The following is a 22,375-nucleotide window of genomic DNA, read 5'->3' as shown; positions in this document are numbered from 1 at the left end:
CCTAAATCAAACCCTTTTCAGTTTTTACTCTTCTACCCATGAGTGCAATTAGCACTAACCACAATATATAAATCATGCATGAAGTTTAATTCACATATCCACAGAAATTAAAAACTACTCTGTAAAACTGAAGTGCATAAATTTATTTTAAAAGAAAGAGGAAAGATTTTCTGTCCCGGAATGATTTAAAGCAAAAAGGTCTACCAACTCCTGCTCTACCTGACAGAAATATAACCAGTGCTACATAATTTTAAGGTAGCATTACCGTTATCTACAACGAAGTTTAAGCAGTTCTTAATCAACTCTTTTCTCCTCATACAAAAGCAGAGTTTATTAAAGAGTTGAGTTTTTTAACTAATATGTATCATAGCAATCCCACTCAGCTGCTTTTTTTAATTGATAGACTCACAAAGGGCCATGGAAGCTATGTCTCATAACAGCTAACAGAACACAAAACAGGAGTCAGGAAACATACACTTTATCCCTGATGATCACTGAAAGCACTATTCTAGAAATGGGCCCTGTAAGCTCTTTGAAAGACATTCCTCCAAAGTCTAAGGATAAAACGCTAGTGTGTCAGGTTCTCTTCCTCCCTTTTACTCAAGACTGCCTGTTCCACTAGGTTAAACAAGAAAAGCCAAATTGAGACCCGAAACTTAAAAGTACCTTGCAAAAGTCCAGCCACTGGCTTCTGAAATGTGTGACAATGGGCAATTTGTAGATACAGTAGACACCTGAATACAAATTGTTTCTATACTAGTTATCACACATTTTAGTGTTAGACTGGATCATCTGTTTTGGTAACAGAGATGATACGTAGGCAAGGTAGGTGATACCAACAAGGCAACAGACTTATTTGATTTGTTGGCTTCCAAAAGAAAAAATTGAGTACTGTCTCAATCAATTCTCAACCAATGAATTCAAATAACTACATCTGAACATAAGAAGGAATCTAGTCAGCAACAATCTTGTAAAAAAAGTAGAGAATCTAGATTTATCAATGACTTTCACTAAAAGAAGAATTTACAAAATATAATTCTTCATTCTTACTAATACCACGGCAATTAATTATCTGAGCATTGCAGGTCATTTTCTTCTCAAGTACTAAGTTGACATTTATGATATTAATTTTTAACATATTCCAGCTTTGCTAACAGAACTATTACAAGACAGAAAGAATCAATCCTATTGGATGACTACACATTATGTCCAAGACTCTGGAAAGAGCATGTTCCACTTGACTATTATGCCAATTTTTAGACTGTGAAAATAAGATTCTTTTATGTATTTCCATGAACATATAACCAATGCACACTTTATAATTCTTCCTCCGATCCCCACCAAGTATTACTAGAGTGCTGGCTTATGAACTAAAGTGAAAGTGCCTGTTCCATCATAAATGAAAATGTATCAAATAGGTATTGTCTGAGGCACACTGAGTACGGGGTTCTCCAGTAGAATCGTAGATTCATTAAGGTTGGAAAAGACCTCCATGATCATTGAGTCCAACCTTCCACCAAACACCAGCATATCAACTAAATCATAGCACTGTCACATGCAGTCAGTTCTCAAACACCTCCAGGGATGGTGACTCCAACATTTCCCTGGGGGTTTTAGTTATATACATTCAATGTATGAGATGATTACTACTAGCATGGGGTCTCAAAGAGACAGGAAGAACTGCCATCACTCCATCAGTTGTATACCCACAATCTGAGATAGTTCAATTTCAGAGTTAAAAGTTACAGCTCCCATACAGATAATACCCTATATTGTTAAAAATCATACAGCTCATCCATAAAAACAACTGCAGGCTTTAAGTACTATTTCAAAAGACTACCTGGAACAGTCTTGATGAGATGCTGAACAAGTTCAGTGGATCCTAATACAAACACATTCTGGCTCCTAAAGGCTAGCACTATCACAAATGCTGGCTAAAGGAAACTCTTAGGTGTTAAGTTAATGTTAAGATGTCAGTCTGAACTATGAAACAGTAATCCCTCCTTCATAAAGAAGTTAGTCGTAAGTCGCTGATTCCAGAAAAAATAGTCCTCAAGGGTGGCAAGCATTACACTCCTGTATTCTGCAGCAGATTAAAGGGAGAGATGAATCAATGCCATTTGCTAAGACAATTTACTAGCAAAAGTCTATTAGATGCACAGCCCACTAGTGTAATCTTCTATGAAGTTTATTAGCTCAGTTTTGGAATTGTTTTATGGCATTGCAGACACAACCTGACTCCTATTTGTCCATAACCAAGGCTACAGACAGTCTGACATTTTGTGTTTCGTAAAACTCTTACACATTAGGCTGATGATTAGTTCTATCATACTTTCACATGATTAAGACTCCTAAATGGATCATTAATTCATTTTCACTTGGAAGCCCTTACGCTCTCTGGGATCAGCACCGATCAGCATCTTGGCTGAAATGCTGCCTCAACTACATCTATTGTCTAACTCATTTTCCTTTTAGAATTAATCCCCTCTCCTCCAAGAGAGTTTGTCATCAGCCAGTCTCAAAGTCACTATGCACTGCCTCCAAGGCAAGGGTCCTCAACTGCAGGAGGTACCCAAGAAGGTCCAAAGAATATGTCACATGAGACTAATCCCATCACAAGAGAATGACTGTCATTACTAGGTCTGCCCTGACCTTGTACTAATTTATTGACATACAGCTTAGCTTAGCTTCTATTTCAGTGGAAAAGCAAAGGTATTCCAGGAATAACACACATCTGAAGACTGACAGGTGAGTATTATATTATACTTAGGATATTTCTCTGGGTTTGTGAATTAAGGAAGGCCTTGTACTTATTTTTCGAGGGCAGTAAATAATATAATCAATGACGGTGGATAGAAAAACTAAAATTCCTTGAAAAGACCATAGTACCCTACGTCTACTCACTTCAGTGGGGCTGTTACTGACTCTTCTGTACTACAATCCTTCTGCAACCATAATAAAAATGCAACCTTTACTGGAGAATACAAGGAAGAATAAAAAATAATCAAGATTCTGTAAGATCCCTCTTGCATATTGTTTATTGATATAATGAGCATTTCTGCTGTGTATTTGATGAAATCCAGAACTACCTTAAATATACCTGAGGTAAGAAGCAGGGAGCAAAACCAATCACAATCTTAGTAATGGATAAGAAGGATCAGTTATTATTTACTCTTAAAGTGGGTAGAATTTTTCTAGCTCTTCTTCTAAGGTACAAACTCTTTTGGATGTCCTGGCTAGGATGGCTCTGCTTTGCATTCTGCGCAAGAAGCTTCACTTTTAGAAAGGGCATGTTTTTAAAGGCTTCCAGGAGCACATCATCCACATTTCAGAGAAGCAAATAAGGCCAGTGTCTGGAAAGGGGTTGCCAGTGACTCTGCTTCTCATTATGCTTTATAACAATTTATTAATAATTGTAATTCTCTCTTTGCTAAGAAAAAATTAATATACCTTCAAGCAACAGACATTCCAAAAATGCCCTGCTTCTGATTAGAGAAAGAAAATTCATCCATTACCTATAATTTCAGCGATACAATTAAATTCAGTTTAATAGCTGCAAAATAGCTTGCATTTGGTCATAAGGGAAGGATAATGTTAAATTGCTTTTACCAAGTTTCTGTTTTGTTCAGAAAATAATGAAGTATAACTTCCCAAGTTAAACCAGACCTCAAAAAGGCAAATTAACATACAACAAACCTTGTTTTGAAGGGAATTTTCACAATTTTTAAGTTTTTATTCTGTACAAGCAGGTGATTCTTTTTCTAACTTAAATACTGAAATTTAACAAAGTAAAATGACCGCTTCTAAAGCGAGCAATCTGCAAAGAATTAAAGGCTGGTAAGTATAAGTCACTACTCATAATGTAAAGAGAAGCAAAAGCTAAAAAATGTACACCGCTGTCAACAAATGTAAACAAAGTGATGGCTGGGCATACAGTGTCAAGGGCATAAAGTACAATTCTAACTGCACAAATACAGACGATTGAAAGACTTATCTCAGCTACACATGGACAAATACACCAAAAAATGAGCAGCAATATCTTCGAAAATGTTCTGATTGTTATTTTCAAAGTCAAATATCTTATCGAAATACTGTTTTAAACAATGACAGAATGCTCAACGAGCAATCAAAATAAATACAAATAAAGGTAAGTTAAAGGTTTAATAGAGGATTCAATTACTGTAAAAGATTGTGCCTGGCCTGCCATTTCACTACCCAAAGAGTACTGCCTTCATAGGTCAGCTTTAGCCATTGATTTATTAATTAAATTCTTTCTTGTATTTTGTAATATACCCTTCTCTTCATATATGTGACGAGAACATGTTGGCTAATGAAACACATAAAAAATACATTTCTTACACATCAAAAGCCAAGAAAAAGTACTATGAAATCCAGTAAACAACCTCACACAATTCGCATTCTTAAAAGCTCAAACCTGTAAAGTTAATACAGATGCTTAGATAATAAAACACACAGTTATATTGCTAAAATTGTATTAAACCCCCTCAATATTCCAATTTGTTAACTTTTAACTTTGACCCAAACGAAACTACTCCCATTGTTTTTTGTGGTCAAAATACCCATCTATCATTTTATCTAGACTTATTTTCAGAACTTGCTACCACATACAAGTACCAATCATTTATTTTTAGAAAATCGTTGTGCATACCTATTGTATCAGCTTTACTAAATCTTCGTGTGACAACATTATTCATATTTCCATTTTCACACAGTTTTAATTCTGTTAGATATACTTCTACTTTGCAGTGCTTTACAAACATACCCTGTTCAACGACCTGAAAAACAGAATGGGATCACGTTATCAGTCTGAATATGTTTTCATATACACATACACATGCTTCAAAACATTTTTGACAACTCTTCAAGAAACTGAAGTTCAGGGAACGTAAGACACTTGATAAATGCAAAAAATTAGAACTAAAGTTCTCCTATAACTTCTTAGGAATACAGTAAACTAGAAAGTACGTTTTTCCATTATGAAGACTGTCTTACCTGTGTATAATATGATGACTTTCAAAGTGTTAAGTACAGTAGAAATCACAAATATGCAACCTTAATCCAAAGGTATTTGATCAAAATGTAAAAAAACCACAAATCTATTTTTATTTCCAAATACATTCATTGCATACTACTTCCTCAGAAAATCAAAAACTAGTTTTCACAGTTAAAGAACATTTATCAAAAAAAGAATACACAATAATAAAATCTGGATACCACATATTTAAACAAAACCTACAAATCTTCCACTTACATTCCAATAATGAATACATTCATTTGAAATTTGACCTACTCATTACAGTTGTTTACTATACGTTCATTTTTTAAACACCTATTATGGAATAGTTAAATATACAGGATTTTTTTGTTCTTTAATAAAAGTAAAATGTAGAAAAAAATATTCAGGGTCACCTCTTAAATGTTTTTCCCTTTGATCTTCCAAAGTGTAACTGCAGTACACTTAGTCATGTAGACTGCTCCAAAAATAACCATCAGCCTGATATGTGATACATCTGACAAATATGGTTAAAAAAAAAGCCACCAGCTAATTGCCAGGAGAGATCTGCTATCTGCTGTACAAATGAAACTTATATGCATGTGCCATAGGAAAAAAATGAAGAAATTAGTGAATTATTTCATTGCTTGCCTTAGCTTTAATGACTCTCAATCATGACATTTAAATAAAAATGAATCTTAATTTGAGCAGCTTAGTAGTTTTCAGCTACTAGAGTCACAACAAAATAGTGGCAGTAAACAAAACTGTGCAGTATGGCTAAGATGTTTCTAAGAATAAAAACTGACACTGTAGTGGTAGTACAACCAGTTACAAGAAGTCTTAACATTACTTGATGTAGACAAGTACAATATTTTATCCATTTAAAATCTGGATCCACATTTCAAAAATAGTTGATGCAATGGAGGGGATGAAAGAGAAGTATAATACCACCTTTACAGAAAAAAAAAAAAAAAAATAAAGGCAGACAGGAAAAATAATAATGAATGAGAAAAGCATCAGAAACAAAAATGCTGAACAGGAATATGCTTCTCAGAGGGTAACTGCTGTTCATACTGGCAGAAAATAACAAAGCTATGCCAGTTTACCTGGCCACTCATTATATTACATGTATTTTTCCAGTTAGCTACTTCCAAGTGGAACAGAAGTTACTCTAATTTCACTTCTATCTCCTTCCATCTTCCTCCCAAACTGAAAAAATTACAGACTTTTTACTTTACCATGATGATGGAAGAGTATGCAGTTTGCTGAAATCCATCTTCAGAAAAAACAGTAACAAGTTGGTAACATATTTTTAAAGAAGGAGAGTTATTTTAATGGATTTCATCTCTAACAGATCTAGACAAAAAACCAGAGACATTTCAGGGATGTCTCTTTAAAACAAAACCAAAAACCAAATAGCTATTTTGTCGTATTAAAGAAAACCATCAAACAAACTTCTGTTGCTGGCCAAATGAAATTTGAAGACTTGAAATTGTTTCTACAGCTATATCTACCATGTATTTGAACAGTGGACTTCAAGTAAGCAGCCAGCATGCATGCAGTTAGACCATACTCATGTCACAAGAAGGAGACAAAAGCTGTATTACACCACATATCATAAAACTAAATTCTAAGCCTAATATTTTTTCAGCGATTTTGAAAGAATTAAAATAAAGATCCTGTAACTGGAAAAATACACCCTAGTGGTCAATACAGAAGGGATAAACATACCAAAATATATTTTAAAATCTAAGTAATTCAGTCCAGTGAGGACGCAACTGTAATCCCGAACCTGAAAATCTTAAGAAATAACACAAACAAAAAAAGATTGTATGATCAATAAACTGGTGAAATGTCATATCACCTTAATAGTAAGGGTGTTATGTGCTGGAGCAAACAAAAACAGACTTAAAGATGGTAATTTTTAAGTATCTCATATTGATGGAAGGCCACACTATCCACCATACCAGGGACTACTACTTGTGTTAAGGTAAGCTTTTTGCTTAAAGAATAACTGCCTTAGCAAGCAGCTGAGCACAGTGTGTTTCTCAGAAAAGAAACTACCAATTACTCCACCAATATTAACATTATTAGAGCTAGGCTTTCCACTAATATAGTCACTACAGTTCTGGAGTTATTCACCTAATTACAAAATCATTTGCATTTATAGCCTTACAAGCTTATAAAGCAAATTCTTCTTGAGATATTTATTAAAAGGACTTAATTCCAGAATAAGAAAGTATTATATCCTTTGCATCCCCCCTTCCCAATATTACAAACTTAAGCCTCAAAAATCTGAGTAAAAATTAGATATCAATAAGCAACTAAAGCAGGAGTTGTCTGTATTAATATTATAGGCCAGGACTTAAAGTCTGTTCATAAATTCCTGTGCAACTCCTGTATATTTGCAGGACTTCATCTGAATCATATTCATCCCAGCAGGTAATTAAAGAGTACCTTGCGTGCAATTGGCTCTTGACCTTCCATAAGTGTGTACCAGCTCACTAGCCTATTCCAGCCTTCAGTTGGCAAAAGGATGTAGTCCAGCTCATCAATGAGGTGTTCCTTGAGAGACTGAGAATCACCATCTATAAGAGAAAGATTATTGTCACTTGCATACTGTAATTCTGTACTTGAGTTTTTAATATAACATTTTTCACGTAAACAGCAGACAAAATACTTTCTGAGTCACAATTATGTTACCAGTATTATGGCGTTCAAAGCCAGTCTTCTGAAATGATTTAAGCAAACTATCCAGTTCATGCATAGCACACCTATTACAGGCGATATTCCTTTACTCAGGAACCCAAGTGACAACTTCATATCCCCATGCAACTATAAGCACCTAGTTTGTTATCATACACCATCCTAGCTTTCAAAGAAACCAATTTATTTCTCCCACTCACTTCACACATATTCCCACATCATCATCGATACATCCACAACTGAAAATGAGAATGAGTAGTTAGTTAACTGTAGTTTCAAGACAAAGTTTGAGTCATTCACCCCACATCAGACTAGGAAAGTAGCATGGTACAACCTCCTATTCAAAAGATCCTATGTGCTCTGGAAACAGTCACTACAAAATTTTTCACAGAGAAGGGGAGACACTGCACTTGAATGAAGCACAACTTGGAATCTCTTTAGGTAACTAGCATGCTTTTAGCTTTGGTTCAATCCTTATTACTAGCAGTTATCTTTTAGGCCTAAGAGGTGATTCCAGATGGGAGCCACTGTGAGCCTCAGATATTTAGAGCAGCTGTCTTTCCATGTGGAAGTATCACATTATAACTGGGAGCACAGTGTGCGGAGAAATCCACAAGCACATCCTCAGGTCTACGTAACTCTTCACAAGACTCATATGGTATTTCTGCACTGATCTTATATAGTGAGAAGGTGTAATTTGGATTCTATCACCTCCTAAAAATACCAACATTTCTTCTAGTATAATTTTTTTCAGAACCATTGAACAGGTAGCCTGACTCTGACAATTCAGTTCCTCATATACAACACCGTCTTCTATGATGAACAATCAGCTACTCTAAGTAACTACTTCCTTGTGCCCTCTTTGACTATATATCTCTTCTTTTGAAGATGACACGTGCATTCCATCACTTTCAACATTTTTTGCCCATGTTGAGATTAACTGAAATCTCTACCTGTTACTTTTCATGGCTCTCACAACATCCAAATGTTCTGGAAACAATGGAGAAGCATTGAAGTAATATAAGCACAACATACTGCTTCAGTTTCCTAGAATCAGTCTTTCATGAATTCAATTACTGTTTTCCTTATCACTGCATTACACTGCAGAATATTTGAGAAAGCATGCCCATTTGAGATTATTTTATTCTTTATATCTGATGCATATTTTTAAGGAGAGTAGCATGAGAGCAATGACAGCATACTATGTGTTAAAGACAAGATTAAAATCCAAGCATTTTCAGGTTGAGTTTATGCTACATGTAAAACCTAGTACAGAAGATTGCTGCTCTGCAGTGGGTGAAAGAGAAAGCTACTATCTGGCGGGCACTAATGGCCTTATTAAAACTACCTTTACACAGAAAGGGTAGATGTTGGAAGGTAACAGAATGCATGGAATCACTGCCAAGGCAGAGCCTTAGTTTAGAACCATGAATGAGCAAATAGTGAAGTTTACAAACTCTGATACTGTTTCTTTTGAAAGGGGCACTAGTAGCGTCAAATACAACAGAATTCAGGTTTTCAGGAGCTTTTAGGAAAATGGCTAACATGACCTCAAATTTGGACAGCTAACCTTAAAGTAGGCTTCATAACAACAGTAACTTTAAACATAATCTCAACATGTATGGAGATTAAGTTATAAATGGTACAGATGAACAGTTTGGCACAACTAGAAATCATGTATTTTTGAAAGGAAAGGCACAGAAGAGGGAACAAGCTGATGCTACCTCACTGAGGATAAAAAGATGTTGCTACATCTGACGTCAGCTGAGATGTACCATCTGAACATCCCTGCCTCACTGCAAGATTTACTACAAAAACGTACAAAAGACCTAGATCCTCATGTTCCAGAAAACAAAACATAATACTCACCTGCAGCAAAAACACCCTAAAGTTTCTGGATGGAAGAGAACATATAGATGTATACAACAATACAGCACCTTCTACAAAGGCACTGGTCAGTGTCAGATATACACACTCATTCACACTGACAATCAGTAGAACATGGTATGACAAGTTTTATGAAAGACGCAATCATCTTTAACATTGAATTCGTAAAATAATGAGACACTAATTACAGAAGTTTTGAATTAAGAAAGTCAAGAGTTCATCATAAACCCCATGAAGTTGGAAAAAAGGTATTACTGTGTGCCAATAGAATATGCAGTAGTATTACATTACCTGTAACTGCAAAGAAGAAAAGCAATTACCTGCTCAATTTTGTATCTGCTAGATTTTGCAGATTAAATATTAACATCTCTAATAGTATTTTGTTGCTGAACATTAAATACAGAATTTGACATGAAGATTAAAATATGTGGGAAAGTATTCTGAGACCTGTGTTCACAAATTTGACTATGGTTCAGCAAAAGTCAGTCAGACCTGAATAATTACAGCAGTGACAGAGTTTAACATACTTAAAAGACCATAAAGAAAATAGGAAATTATCCTCTATCACTTCAAACAAGTTGTGTGAAAGTCACTGAACTGCATAATACCACTTCTTCAGTTGTTCCAGAACTAAAGTAAGGGCTTGGGGCTCATTTACCGAAGGAAGTTTTAGAGCTCAACTTAAGTGTCTATTTTAAATCACCCAATTTGGTTAAGCTACCAAAAAAAGGGAAATAATGGTGAACTCAAGCTACCTTTTATCAACTTGACTAATTTTCAGTTCTCAAGATAACCCAAAATCTCATTATAAACCAGGAATTTGTACATTATTACATATTTTATTACCATTACAAAGAAGTTCCAATAATTGTATTTATAAAATTGTGATTCATTAGGGAAATCTAATCCAGTTCCCTTGTCATGGTCTGAAAAGAAACCAAAATTTTTAACTTTATATATGATGAGGTTAATTTACACTGCCAACTTCAAAAGATGAACTACCTGTGACAATTTTGCACTTAATGTACTATTTGCTTATTTCACAGTCAGAAGCAGTTACCTTTGAGAAGTCCAGAGTTATCAATAGGACCAGGGTACACATTCTGATCTCCCATCTGGTATTTGTCCCAGCTGTCAAAACCAACATATTTTTTCCACTGTTTGAACCAGCGACTATCCACTAGATACCTTAAAAGGAAGAAGACATATCTATTAATTACTAGGATGCTACTACTTCCTACCTCATTCATGATAATGCACCAGCATTCATCAGTCTTGTGAAATGACAATGCTTTTCTCTCTGTTCTGCTAACCATTATCAGCATCTCCTACCAGTGAGGACTTCAACTGTGGTCAAATAAAGATCTCACTAACAGTGCCACGTACAGTTTTGCAAGACTGCCAATACAATGTATAAGAGGCTGAGAAATGGCAAGTTGAAAAAACATTTCCCTTTTGAGCATGAACGATTGTCATCTTTAATTGCTGTTCTTGATTTTCAAATTCAGGAGATTCAAGTTAAATCTCTATAATTAGACAGACCTTTTAGAAAGTGAGAGAGAACTTTCAGTGAAGAATTGTCTACTTGCTGGAGTTTTATTTATAACAGTCATATGCAACTTAAAAAACTTCAGAACTCTGATACCTTGTCAAGAACCAGAGACGGTGTTTTCCTCCTCTGAGTCAACATCAACACAAGCAGTAAATGCTCTGCTTTTGATGGAGGACTAGATGTTCTTCCTACAAATCATTATCAACATCATACTTCCATATAAAGCGATTATATCTCTAATCTCAGCTCCACAGTATTTCTGTCCAGATTAAACTATTGTCCCAGCCTGGCTTTTACAAAGTCCTGTGATATGTACATTTTATACCTTTTCGTCCAGAATTTCTTTAAGATCGAGATACCAAACTTGTTCAGTGATGCTCAGATTTTAATTTTTTTTAAGATACCATATGCATTATTTCTCCTTCCTAAAAGCATTCATCTTCTTCTGCCTGGTCTGTCCCAAACCTTTTGCTACTACCTTAGGATGAAACTGAATCTGATTAATCTGACATGCCCTTGCCTTCTGCTTTATACACTAAGTTTTCATTCTCATGAACATACCTAAGGCCAACAGCATCCTCCCCTTTCTCTTCTGCTGCAGCCATCCAGCTCTATTCCCTAAAAGCTGTAACTGTATGTGGTTATGAATGCAGTCACCACCAAACCTGCCAGCCTTATCCCATGGCTTCTATTTTCTTGATCTACATTTGAATGAACTATGAATCTTAAGAAGATACAACTGTACACAGAAGAGAAACCATCATACAGGCAAACTGCCTTTGTTTTAATTAATGCTTAAGAAATTACTGTTCCCATATAATTATTCTACTTTTCAAATGCTCTGTGTTAAATGTCTTATCACATCCCAGTAACAGTGATTAATACAAATTTTTGATAACCAAATTTAACAGTGTGAGAAAGCTTGGGGTCCACTGTTCTAGATTTTAAATATTCAACATTATCTATTTCAACACTTCATCAGCTTTCTTATTCCATATCCAATTAATTTTGCCACCAACCAAAATGTGCTGTGCAATATCTCTTTAGGGCCACCCCTAACAGAAATGCTGTTACATTTCTTTCCTAACACTAAGTCCAAAAAATCTTTCATCACTTCCCTTCACATTTAGGAATTTGTACTTACAGGCTCAAATAGGAGCTTAATATTTCTTGTATAAAGAAAGCTGAAAGCCCACTTATAAATCATGCAAGCATGTAATTATGATAAGAACTAAACAGCACAGTCAAGTTCCTTTACCACAAAGTAGAGGTAACACACATTACATGGAAATTACATGGAAAAGAAAGGTTTATTGAATTTATTTGGCCAAGTAAAAAAAAAAGCACATAGGTATTTTGAAAAATGCTAGCAGACACTATAGATGTGAATTCTTACAGTGAATTACTGGCTACAGGCAGTATGTGCATGCACATGTATACCTATGTTTTACACATATTAATACATTTATACGTTTTAATGTACATTTGGCTACTTTTGCTTCAATAGAAATCTGGTACAGGTGAGAAAAGTATTATTGAACATAGTCACAGTAGCTGTAATCTTCTCTCTTATCCTGGTTTAAGAATGGTATTCCCGAATTTAGTACTCTGACCAAAACCAAAAAAACTACTCCTCTTCCCCCCCTCCACAAAAAGCAGAGATTACAGGCTGAGATAACTGCAATTTACTGGAAACAGCAATGAGATAAGAAACACAAACAGTAACAGCAACAATATCAATAACAGAAGAGGAGAAAAGAGGGTGATTTACATGCAAAATGCTCACCCTGGGCGACAATGAGCAATGGTGGATGGGTCTCCCCCTCCCCATGCCTTTTCTCAACCTGAAGCCACACCCCGCTTCTCCCAAACAAGAGCCCTCGACTCCCACCCCTGGGGCTGGTAGAGCATAACAACCTGGACGTGCCCGGGGCTGGGCTCCAGGCTCCATGCCCTCACCGTGGAAAAATTAAGTCTGTCCTGGCCAAAACCAGAACACTCCATTACAAGAACTTGCTCTTAATCAAGAGATGAAACACTACTTTTCCAGTAAGATTAGGGAAACCAGAAATTTGCGTTCAAATGCCATATGCATTTTATGCAAGAAGGATATGACACATTAAAGATTATGGAGGGGAAGGAAAAAAAAAAGGAGCACAAGGGGAATCAATCAATCTGCTAAAGCACTTCTGTAGCTAAAATCCATACTACTTAGCATGAATGGGAAAAGCAATAATCAGAGATTTACAACTTAGAGTTTTTGATTCTACAAACACATTCAATATAGTATTGTCACCAAGATCAACAAGACTACTCATCTGCATAAGAGAAGGAAAACCATAGGAAGGCAACTTAATTTATCTTTTTGTCAATGTTATAATATCCATGATAAAATCAAACACCCGAAAACTAAATATTACCTATGAAGGACATCCAATAATTTAAGAAGAAAATACACAGCTCAAGTAAACAGAACTACATCTGCTAAACCCTCATTTCTTAAATGATATCTGATCCTTTTTAAGGAAAAAATATTTAAAAACTTGGGGTATGCACTTGGACCAGATACACTTCACTGTAATGTGTGTTGTCCCAGATACAAAAATAGCATACCATGCATTACTAAAACAGAGACCTAAAATATATGTATATTAAACTTGGCCTTTATTTTTGTTACCATTACCTGATGCAGGAAGGAGTTTCAAATGAATCTAATGCTACAGTAGTTTCTTGAACTGTGGACCTCACCGAGAAGGCTACCCCATTTTAACTTTAACAAAGTTAAAATATATGGCCTATCCATTTTTTAGAATTATGATTAAGAAATGTTTGTTATCTGACAGAATCGAGATTTCACTCAACCAGGAAACACAAATTCTGCTCTCTAGGATGTCATCAGTTAAGCTAATGAGCAGGATAACCAATCCATCTTCCAGGGTGAAACAAACCTGGAGGATTTGTAATAAAGATTAAAGACAAGAACAGTCTCAAATTTCTAGATATTCTGCTTTGAGGGACAAACCTTAAAAACGAAGACATCTGCACAGCAAAATGAACTGGTTAACTCTAAAGCAGCAGATACCTGACATTTACAGACATTTCAAATAAGTAAGTAACCACAAATTGCTTGAAGAAAATAGTACAACCAAGTCACTTAGAGCCAACTGGTTGATAACGTAAGACACTGGAGTAGTCCCAAACCTCTACTTAAAAGTAAGCAAAAACATGCATGTACCATTTGCTGAAAATTACACTCAAATACTGAATTTTCAGTATTAATAATACTGGAAGTATTTGTACAGTTTAATTAGCTTTAGAAGTTTTTTTTCTTGGTTATATTATGTATACTTACGTATTTCTTTGTGCAAGTAGAATCAAAAACTATAGAACATGTGAATGTGTTCTCAGTTCAAGCCTGGCCTACTTCACTACCCAGTGTTTACTTCTTAGCAGAGCTTCAGATTGTTTCATAAGATATATCTGCTCTCTTCTGTAAAATGTTTCTTGCCTGCCTGAAATGGATTATCATATACAAGGGACAATTTACACTCTAGAGTCCTCTGAAATACCAGATAATGGAATAAAACATCAGGAAATGGAATGAAGCTGCAACAGGGGAAGTTCATACTCGACATCATGAAAAGCCTGAGAGGGTGGCTGGTCACTGGAACAGGCTCCCTAGGGAAATGGTTACAGCACCAAGCCTGTCAGTTCAAGGATCACCTGGATGACACTCTTAGCCATATGGTTTAGCTTTAGGCAGTCCTGCAAAGAACAGGAAGTTGGATTCAATGTCCCTTATGGGTCCCTTTCAATTTGGGATATTTGGCCTTGGCCAGTGGTCAGTCCATCTGGAGCCGGCTGGCATTGGCTCTGTATGACATAGGGAAGCTTCTGGCGCTTCTCCTAAAAGCCACCCCTGTAACAACCCTGCTACCAACACCTTGCCATGCAAACCCAATAAAATTGGGTCACTCAAATTTACCAGAGAAGACCGTATCCTTATGTATGACCAAATGATCAACTGTAGAGACTTAGGGCAGCCCAAAATAGGAATTACTTACAGCCTTTGTACATTAACTTACAAGTACAAAAAAAATGAAGCTACTACAACACTTGTAAATACACCTTCATTTCTTAAATAAAAAATCAACAAATAATAAAAATAAATTATAAGTTTATGGAAGTGTTAAAATTTCACAGCTGCATGACCACATGGACATTGTTCACGGAACAAAAGAAAGCACTATCAGGAAACTTCTTAACTGATTTCTAAAATTCTCCCATGGTTTGTAACTATTTAATGTCATTCAAGTTCACCTGTGATTTACTGCATATTTTGACTTAATAAGCCTAATTAACATAGTATCAACACCACACAACTACAACAGCATTTATTCTTTACCTCAACATCCAAGCTGATAGAAAAATACCTGAATGGTATGACCAAGATCTTGGTATTTCCCACTGCTGTCAAAACCATTCTGAATTCTTTTGACCGTTACACACAGACAGAATTAAACAACCTGTAACCTAGATTTATTTATGTTGACTAATACATCAGCTCTTTGAATTCAAAATCAAACCAGGAAACTTTTAATATGCAATAAAGACACTTCACAGAGAGACACCCATTCCTGCACTGTGTACTGCTGGGATATCATACCTTCTGAACAGAAGCTATTTCACTTTTAACAGTAAAACTGTGCAAATTGTCCAGAGAGATAGGTGAGGATTTTTTTTTACTCTCCTTACTGTGCATGAGTACAGATTAAGCAATACAGAGGACAAAGTGGAACAACTGTGTTGCTGAAAGCAAATTAGGACTCCTGCTTAAAGGCACAGCATCTGATTTTTGCTCTCGCACAACTGCAACTATAAAAATAAGAACGTAAGAATGGGTTTGTATCTGTATTTCTACTTTGATTAAGGTGACAAAAATTGCTTGACTAAATACACTCATAATTAATAGATGCCTTCAAATTAAATTTTCTTTCAGAATTAACAAGTTCTTAAAGTTCAAAATGGTAACAACTATTCTACTCTATCACACAAACTATACCATTTTTATTCAAAAGATAGGTAAATCCACAAGAAAAAAAATAAGAGTTTACCTACCGTTTTGAAGAAATCAGTCTAAGTATTTCAGATTCCTCTTCAGAACTAAGTGTTTAGTTCAACAAAATGCACCAAGATTTCAAATCAACTAATCAAAATCCCACTACAGCTCACCATGCTCCACTCCCATAATGTGCTGCAGTAGCCTAAGCAGCACATTCTTCATCATACTACCAAGAGGCCGACCAAAAAGTACAATTCAGCCAGAACAAGTGGAGTGAAATTTTATGTTAAAATTTCAGCGTGAACATTATATTAACAATCATGTAAGTGTTTTGTATACCCTTACAAATTTTCCATTTAAGTAAAGACTTTTCATTAAAAAATCATCTAAAAAATCAATGTTTGACTTTCAATTTTCAGGCAAAAGCCTGGAGCAACCATGATTTTAACATGCTCTCACTCTACCTAATCAATTCACAGAAGAAAAATACATCTACTCATCTCTATTGTAAGTATTGTCCAGAAGAATTTAAACTCTGCAAACCATTGGTCACATGCAGCACCATTCCTTATGCAGTGAGAGAAACCTAACACCAAACTTCAACCACAAGGTTTAAAAGTCAAGATCAGCAACTTAAACCTCATTTGAAAGAAAAAAACCCATCCAACTCCTCATCTATCCTTGGAACACTGACACAGTGTTCCTTGTTTCTCATTTTGTGAAGTTATCAAAATAATTTAGAATATCATTCCAAATATTATTGAAGTGCAAGTCCATGACATGTCATCATGCCCTCAGTGAAATCAAGTAAAATCTTCCATTAACGTTGCATCCTCATTCCGTTCATGTACAACGCAATGATGGATAATGAAATGTGGGAAACACTGAGAGGACAGTACTGAGAAAAAGGTACATGGCCTGACTCTTGGGGATGTCCTGTGCTAGGCTGAGTTGGACTTGATGATCTTCGGGGGACCCTTCCAACTCAGTATGTTCTGTGAAGACCACAGTGTAAAATGCTATTAAAGCTAAGCACTTCAGCATCAAGGCTGTCATCTATGATGGGCACTGCAGGGTTTTTAAGCAGGGCTACAGATGTCTGTTCATCAAGATTCATGAGTTTTCATTGCAGCCAGAATTAAAATGCTTATACGTTTTCAGTGGAAAAATTCACTCCTGGAGGAAAAACCCTTTAAGGCTGAACTTTTCTTATCTACTGATCACTCACTGGGAAGGATTTTTACCCCACTTCATTTTTATTTACTCTCTTCAGTGACCAAGTATTACAACTGAAAAGGCAATGAAATTCCCACAGGTTAAAAAAAAGAATATTTTTTTCACCATCAAAGAAATGCACTCTATGGATAACAACAGTACTCTACCTAGACTCAGCAGAACTTCAGAAGTGATGTGTATCAGACACATCTGCAAACTAAAAATATTGCACCTCTGTGGTTTTACTAATCTGCAAGTCTTAAAAACCAAGAAGAGATTAAGAATCTATCTCATCACTTGTGAAGTGATGACTAGCACCAAAACTCATTAGGTAACAGGGCTGAAAATCAACATCTTCCTTCTGGCCTAAACCTGACTAGCTTCAGTTTACAGATAATGTCTTAAATCTTTATCTGCTCGTCTAAAAATCCTTATCCTAGAAGGCATCTTCCTCTTATGTAAGTATTTCAGCACAGGACTCAAAATTCTAGCAAAACAGACAAAGGCTCTCCAAGCTCTTCTCTGAAAGACAAGGCTTCCACTTTTCCTACTAGATTTTGAGATGTCTGAACTCATTTTAAATGAACACCTTCTGTCACATACAGACACCAGCACTGGACAGTAAAATGGTTTTTCACTAATATATTCTGTATACAGTACATATTTGTACTGCTACTTGGTATTCCCTACTCAAACATCTAACAATTGCATTTGTTCCCTTAGCCACTAAATAAACTCCGTGTGATAGTTGTAACTGCCTAATTCTTATCCAAGTTACTGCTTTTAAAAATACAAGTAACTTCTATATTCTCATCTACTCACAAATGGAAAGCAATAGGTGAAAGAAGCACAGTGGGGAAACTCTGGGAGAAGGAGAGAAGTAGTAAAACAGACTGCTGAGCTGCTACCTATTTTTAAGTCACTATCACACACTTTAAGTTAAACATTTATTGGCAGGTGATACCTAAAGGTGAGAAATGTGGTTACATATCCTAGACCATGGAAGGACAATGTGTGTAAGAGGTAGCCAAGAGTAAAAAAGTATTTGTAATGTCATATTCGAGATACTAAGACAACATCTCTAAGACAGCCACAGAAGAACATGAACTACAGGGAAGTCAGGGCAGAAGGTGGTTTTAAAGGTAAAATCAAGAAATCACACCTTAATATGGGGAAGAAATTACAGAGAAATCACTCAAGAAGTCACATAGAAAAACTGAGTCTTCCCCTCTATAACATAACTGTTCCAAGATCAATATCTTTCAGTATTGAAAACTGCAGTTCCGTGATACTGTAAAAAGAGAAAAACTTGGCAAGGTTCTCAAGACTATCACTGCAGCTACAAAGGCATTAAATGACATCATCAAGACCAGTTGGTCACACAAATTATACTGTGCCTAAAAATCTGATGAACATCAACAGCTCTTCAATTTCTGGGAGTAGAAGACACTGATTGAGTTCAGATTTGCCTGCAGCTGTAACAACCAATAATTTTTGTCATTCTAAATGAGAGGGTAAAATCTCAAGACAATAAATTCTCCTCACTTGTCAAGCACCAGTAGAATTACAAAGTACTGAGATGTATTCTTATCAGACACTAAAACTGTGAGACATACAATGAAATGCAGCATTTTTTCTTTTCCTCAACAGAAGTCTAGGTCTTTCAACCACAGAACCTGAAGATCCTTTGGATAATACTGCAAGTAGTAAAACTTATATTAATTCAAGTTCTATGGAACAATAGTACAGTTTTTATACTGACTTTACTAATGAAAGTAGACAACATTACTCAAAAGAACTAATAAGTAAGTTCTTTCTCGGAAAAATCTGATGTTTATTTAATGTACATTTAGAAAAATAAGATAAATGGAGAGATGGAAGAATCCCCAATCTCTCAGAGTTTATTAACTGCCCATAAAGAATACAAAAAAGACCACTGTGACAAACTAGCCCAAAATCTTGTCCCTGCAGCCAAAGCAGTTAAAAGACACTAACCTTGTCTGTCCATTGGAGCAATACAGCTTAATGCACACTATTCCCAACCTACCCTTAAAAACATCCAATGGAACAAACTCTACAGTTTACTAAACCACCTATTCAACTGGTTTATAATACTAGCAATCCTTTTTCCAATACCTAACTCTAAAAAATGTTGCATTTCAAGTCAATTTTATTTCTTTCTCTCTGCAGCGTACATGAAGAGCTAATGAAGAAATTCAGCAGCCACTTCATAGATGCTTTTAAGATATGCCTCTCTTTGCCCTATTCTTTAGCTGCTTTTTTGTTAGAGAAAACCCCCAAAGCTTTATACTTTCCATATGTAGCTTATTGTTCTCTCCACTCTAAATTCTGAAGAGCATGGAAAAGACTGTCAGGATAAGCCAGCTTTTTTGAAAGGACTGCATTTGAGTGCTTTAAAGCTCAAACAGAACAAGCTGGTATGGCACCGCTGAAATTTTTTGCGGCAGTATTTACTACTAAATGAATGCAATTCTGAACCATGGCTTACAGCACTTTAACTGTTGTTTCCTTGCTGATGTCCCAAAAGACCAAAAAAACATTGACAAAATACCTAAATCATAAATACCAAAATACTTAAAGCATTTGGACTAACTGTACCCTTTAATTTGTGAAGATAGCTGAACAGTCTAAGTATAAATCCTATGAACGCACAAGAATACACATTTATGTAGCTTGATTTAACAGTTCACGAGTAAAACTTAAATGGGACTTTGCTGTAGCTTATTCAGTTTCACAACACTTGACTAATATCAGTGTCAATCACAGCTAGATATATTTTAGCAGAACATTTAGAAGCTTTTCCCACATAACTGATTCTTCGGTATTAAAATATTGAACATACTAAAAAAAGTAAACAGCACAGTAAACTTACTGTTTCGGTCATGCTGTCAACTTGTCATAAAAGTACTATCACTTTGAACAGTATTAACTGCTTGAGACATTGTTTTAGTACCTGGGAAGTACCCAACAGAACCATAAAAAAACAGTCTTGAAAATCATCAAGCCTGAGCACACTTTTATTACCACTGGTCATTTTCAACACTACCATGTGAATTCATTTCCTTTTTCTAGTTGCTTACACTTTTCCAGTTTCAAGAGCAGTCTGTTCGTATGCCAAAACCGAACATATACTCAGCAGTATTTGAATAATGCATCAGAATGTATGCTTCTGACACATGCTGCAGTATCAACACTGTTAAATATAGTCTTTTATAGAACTGGAACAGTGAGTGATGACAGCTGAAATGAGGTGGGCTAGTTCTACTTCTGTGTATTCATAGTTAATTTTCTGTAAGTTAATGCTTCAGCCTTTGTCTATGGGTGACAGTTTCACACAGGAAGAGATGAAGAGGTTGAGTCGTGGAAAAAGTGTCAGTTCCTTATTTTTTCCCCTCCTAAAAAATAGTCTCATTTCCTAGCCTCATAGAACTACAACTACAGAAGATCAATTACCAAATACACGCCCAAAAGAGGTGCTTATTTAACCTAATTGTTTTCAGCCGTGGATTATTCTGTTGACAATTTGTACCGCATACTAAGAAATATTTTACGACTGACCAGAAAAACATATTTTTCAAACGTTCATTGTCGAAAAAGTGTCATAAGGATACATTCGCACCTTCAGGGACTCTTTCTTAGGAAGCTAACACGTTTACAGTCGCAATAAAATTTAAACTCAAGGCTTATCACAGCCACGGACTGGCATCAGAGCACCCAGGCCAGGGTACAAATATAATTTCTGACAACCTGAAGGTGAAGCCGGGGCCATTTCGGCCTGGATAATGGAAGAAACGCCTGGTAGCAGAGCTCTTCTCCCCCACCTCAGGACTTCTCGCGCAGCCAAAACAAGCCCCCTGCGGACCCCGGGCCCGCCATCCGGGGCTGCCACCGGGCAGCGCGCCCCGGCAGCCGCGCCGCTCCCTCCCTGCCCTCCCCCGCAGGGCGCTGACCTCGGTGCCTCCCCGCCGCCCGTCCGCAGCCCGGCCCAGGCCGAGGCCCCGCCGCACCCAGGCGGCCGCTCCCCGCCTGGCAGGAGCTGCGGGAACCGAGCGGCGGGAAGCGCGGGGAACAGCACTGCCTCCCTGCCCTTGTCACCCGCCTCCACTTTCCCGGCAGCGGGAGGGACGTCGAGCCGCCCCCGGGAGCGGGTGGGGGGAGGGCGAGGGGAAGGAGGTCGGTCCCTCCAGCAGCCAAGCGCCCCCGGGGGCGGGGGGCGCCGCCCGCGCCGGTTCGCCCGAGCCCCCCCGCTCCTCCCTCACCAGGTGTCGCCCTTGCGGAGGGCGGTTTTGAGCAGCGCCGCGACGTCCGTGCGCTGAGTCTCCAGATCCGCCGCGCCTCCCTCCGCCATCTTCTCCGCCCGGCAGCGGCAGCGGCGGCAGGAGCAGGAGCGCGCCGCGCTGCATGCTGGGAGTGACGCCTGCGGGGAGCGGCCGCGGCCCCGCCCTTCCCAGAAGCCGCGGGGCGGGGGCCGGAGCGGGCCCGGGTGGCGCAGCGCCCCCTCGCGGCCGGGAGGTCGCTCGTCCCGTTCCCCCCGCCCGGGGGGTGACGCGCGGGCGACATTTCCCGCGACATTTCCCGCAGTAATTGAACGCGTGCACAATTAGCTCCCTTATGCCTCGCTACCAGATGAGTGGTTTGGATCACCATAATTCATATGATGATACCGTCTGTGTTGTGCAAATACTGTTTGAGAGTTCAAATAGTGTGTGTGACTTGCATTAGCTTTTCCAGACCTTGGGAGAAACCGACGGATAATTTGTTGTGTTTGTTTCAGTCGCTCTTAACGTGAACCTTGTAAAACAGTGCAACCTGTTGCTTGGCATTTCACACACACACACAAAAGAATAAGGCCATCTATTACATTACATAACCAGGTTCTCTCTGTCTTCACGTTTGTATAGAGATTTCAAAGAATCAA

General features: G+C 37.3%; 1 protein-coding gene across 3 annotated transcripts in view; it reads right to left on the bottom strand.

Moving 5' to 3' along the window:
• The window catches only part of USP15 (ubiquitin specific peptidase 15), a 61,703-nt gene extending 39,839 nt beyond the window's left edge, over window positions 1-21,864 (bottom strand). For all 3 annotated transcript variants that reach the window (XM_010413630.4, XM_019279856.3, XM_010413631.4), the window contains exons 1-4: window positions 21,717-21,864; window positions 10,668-10,795; window positions 7,472-7,602; window positions 4,670-4,796 (exon numbers count right to left, since the gene is read on the bottom strand). In XM_010413630.4, the coding sequence (XP_010411932.1) occupies window positions 4,670-4,796; window positions 7,472-7,602; window positions 10,668-10,795; window positions 21,717-21,805 (475 nt within the window). In that variant the 5' untranslated portion in view covers window positions 21,806-21,864. The remainder of the gene's footprint in view (window positions 1-4,669; window positions 4,797-7,471; window positions 7,603-10,667; window positions 10,796-21,716) is intronic.
• Between the last annotated feature and the right edge of the window lie 511 nt (window positions 21,865-22,375).

The sequence above is a fragment of the Corvus cornix genome, chromosome 1A, assembly GCF_000738735.6.
Source record: "Corvus cornix cornix isolate S_Up_H32 chromosome 1A, ASM73873v5, whole genome shotgun sequence".
Lineage (NCBI taxonomy): Eukaryota > Metazoa > Chordata > Aves > Passeriformes > Corvidae > Corvus > Corvus cornix.
Note: the sequence above shows the minus strand (reverse complement) of the source record. Positions and strands in the feature narration are given on the sequence as shown.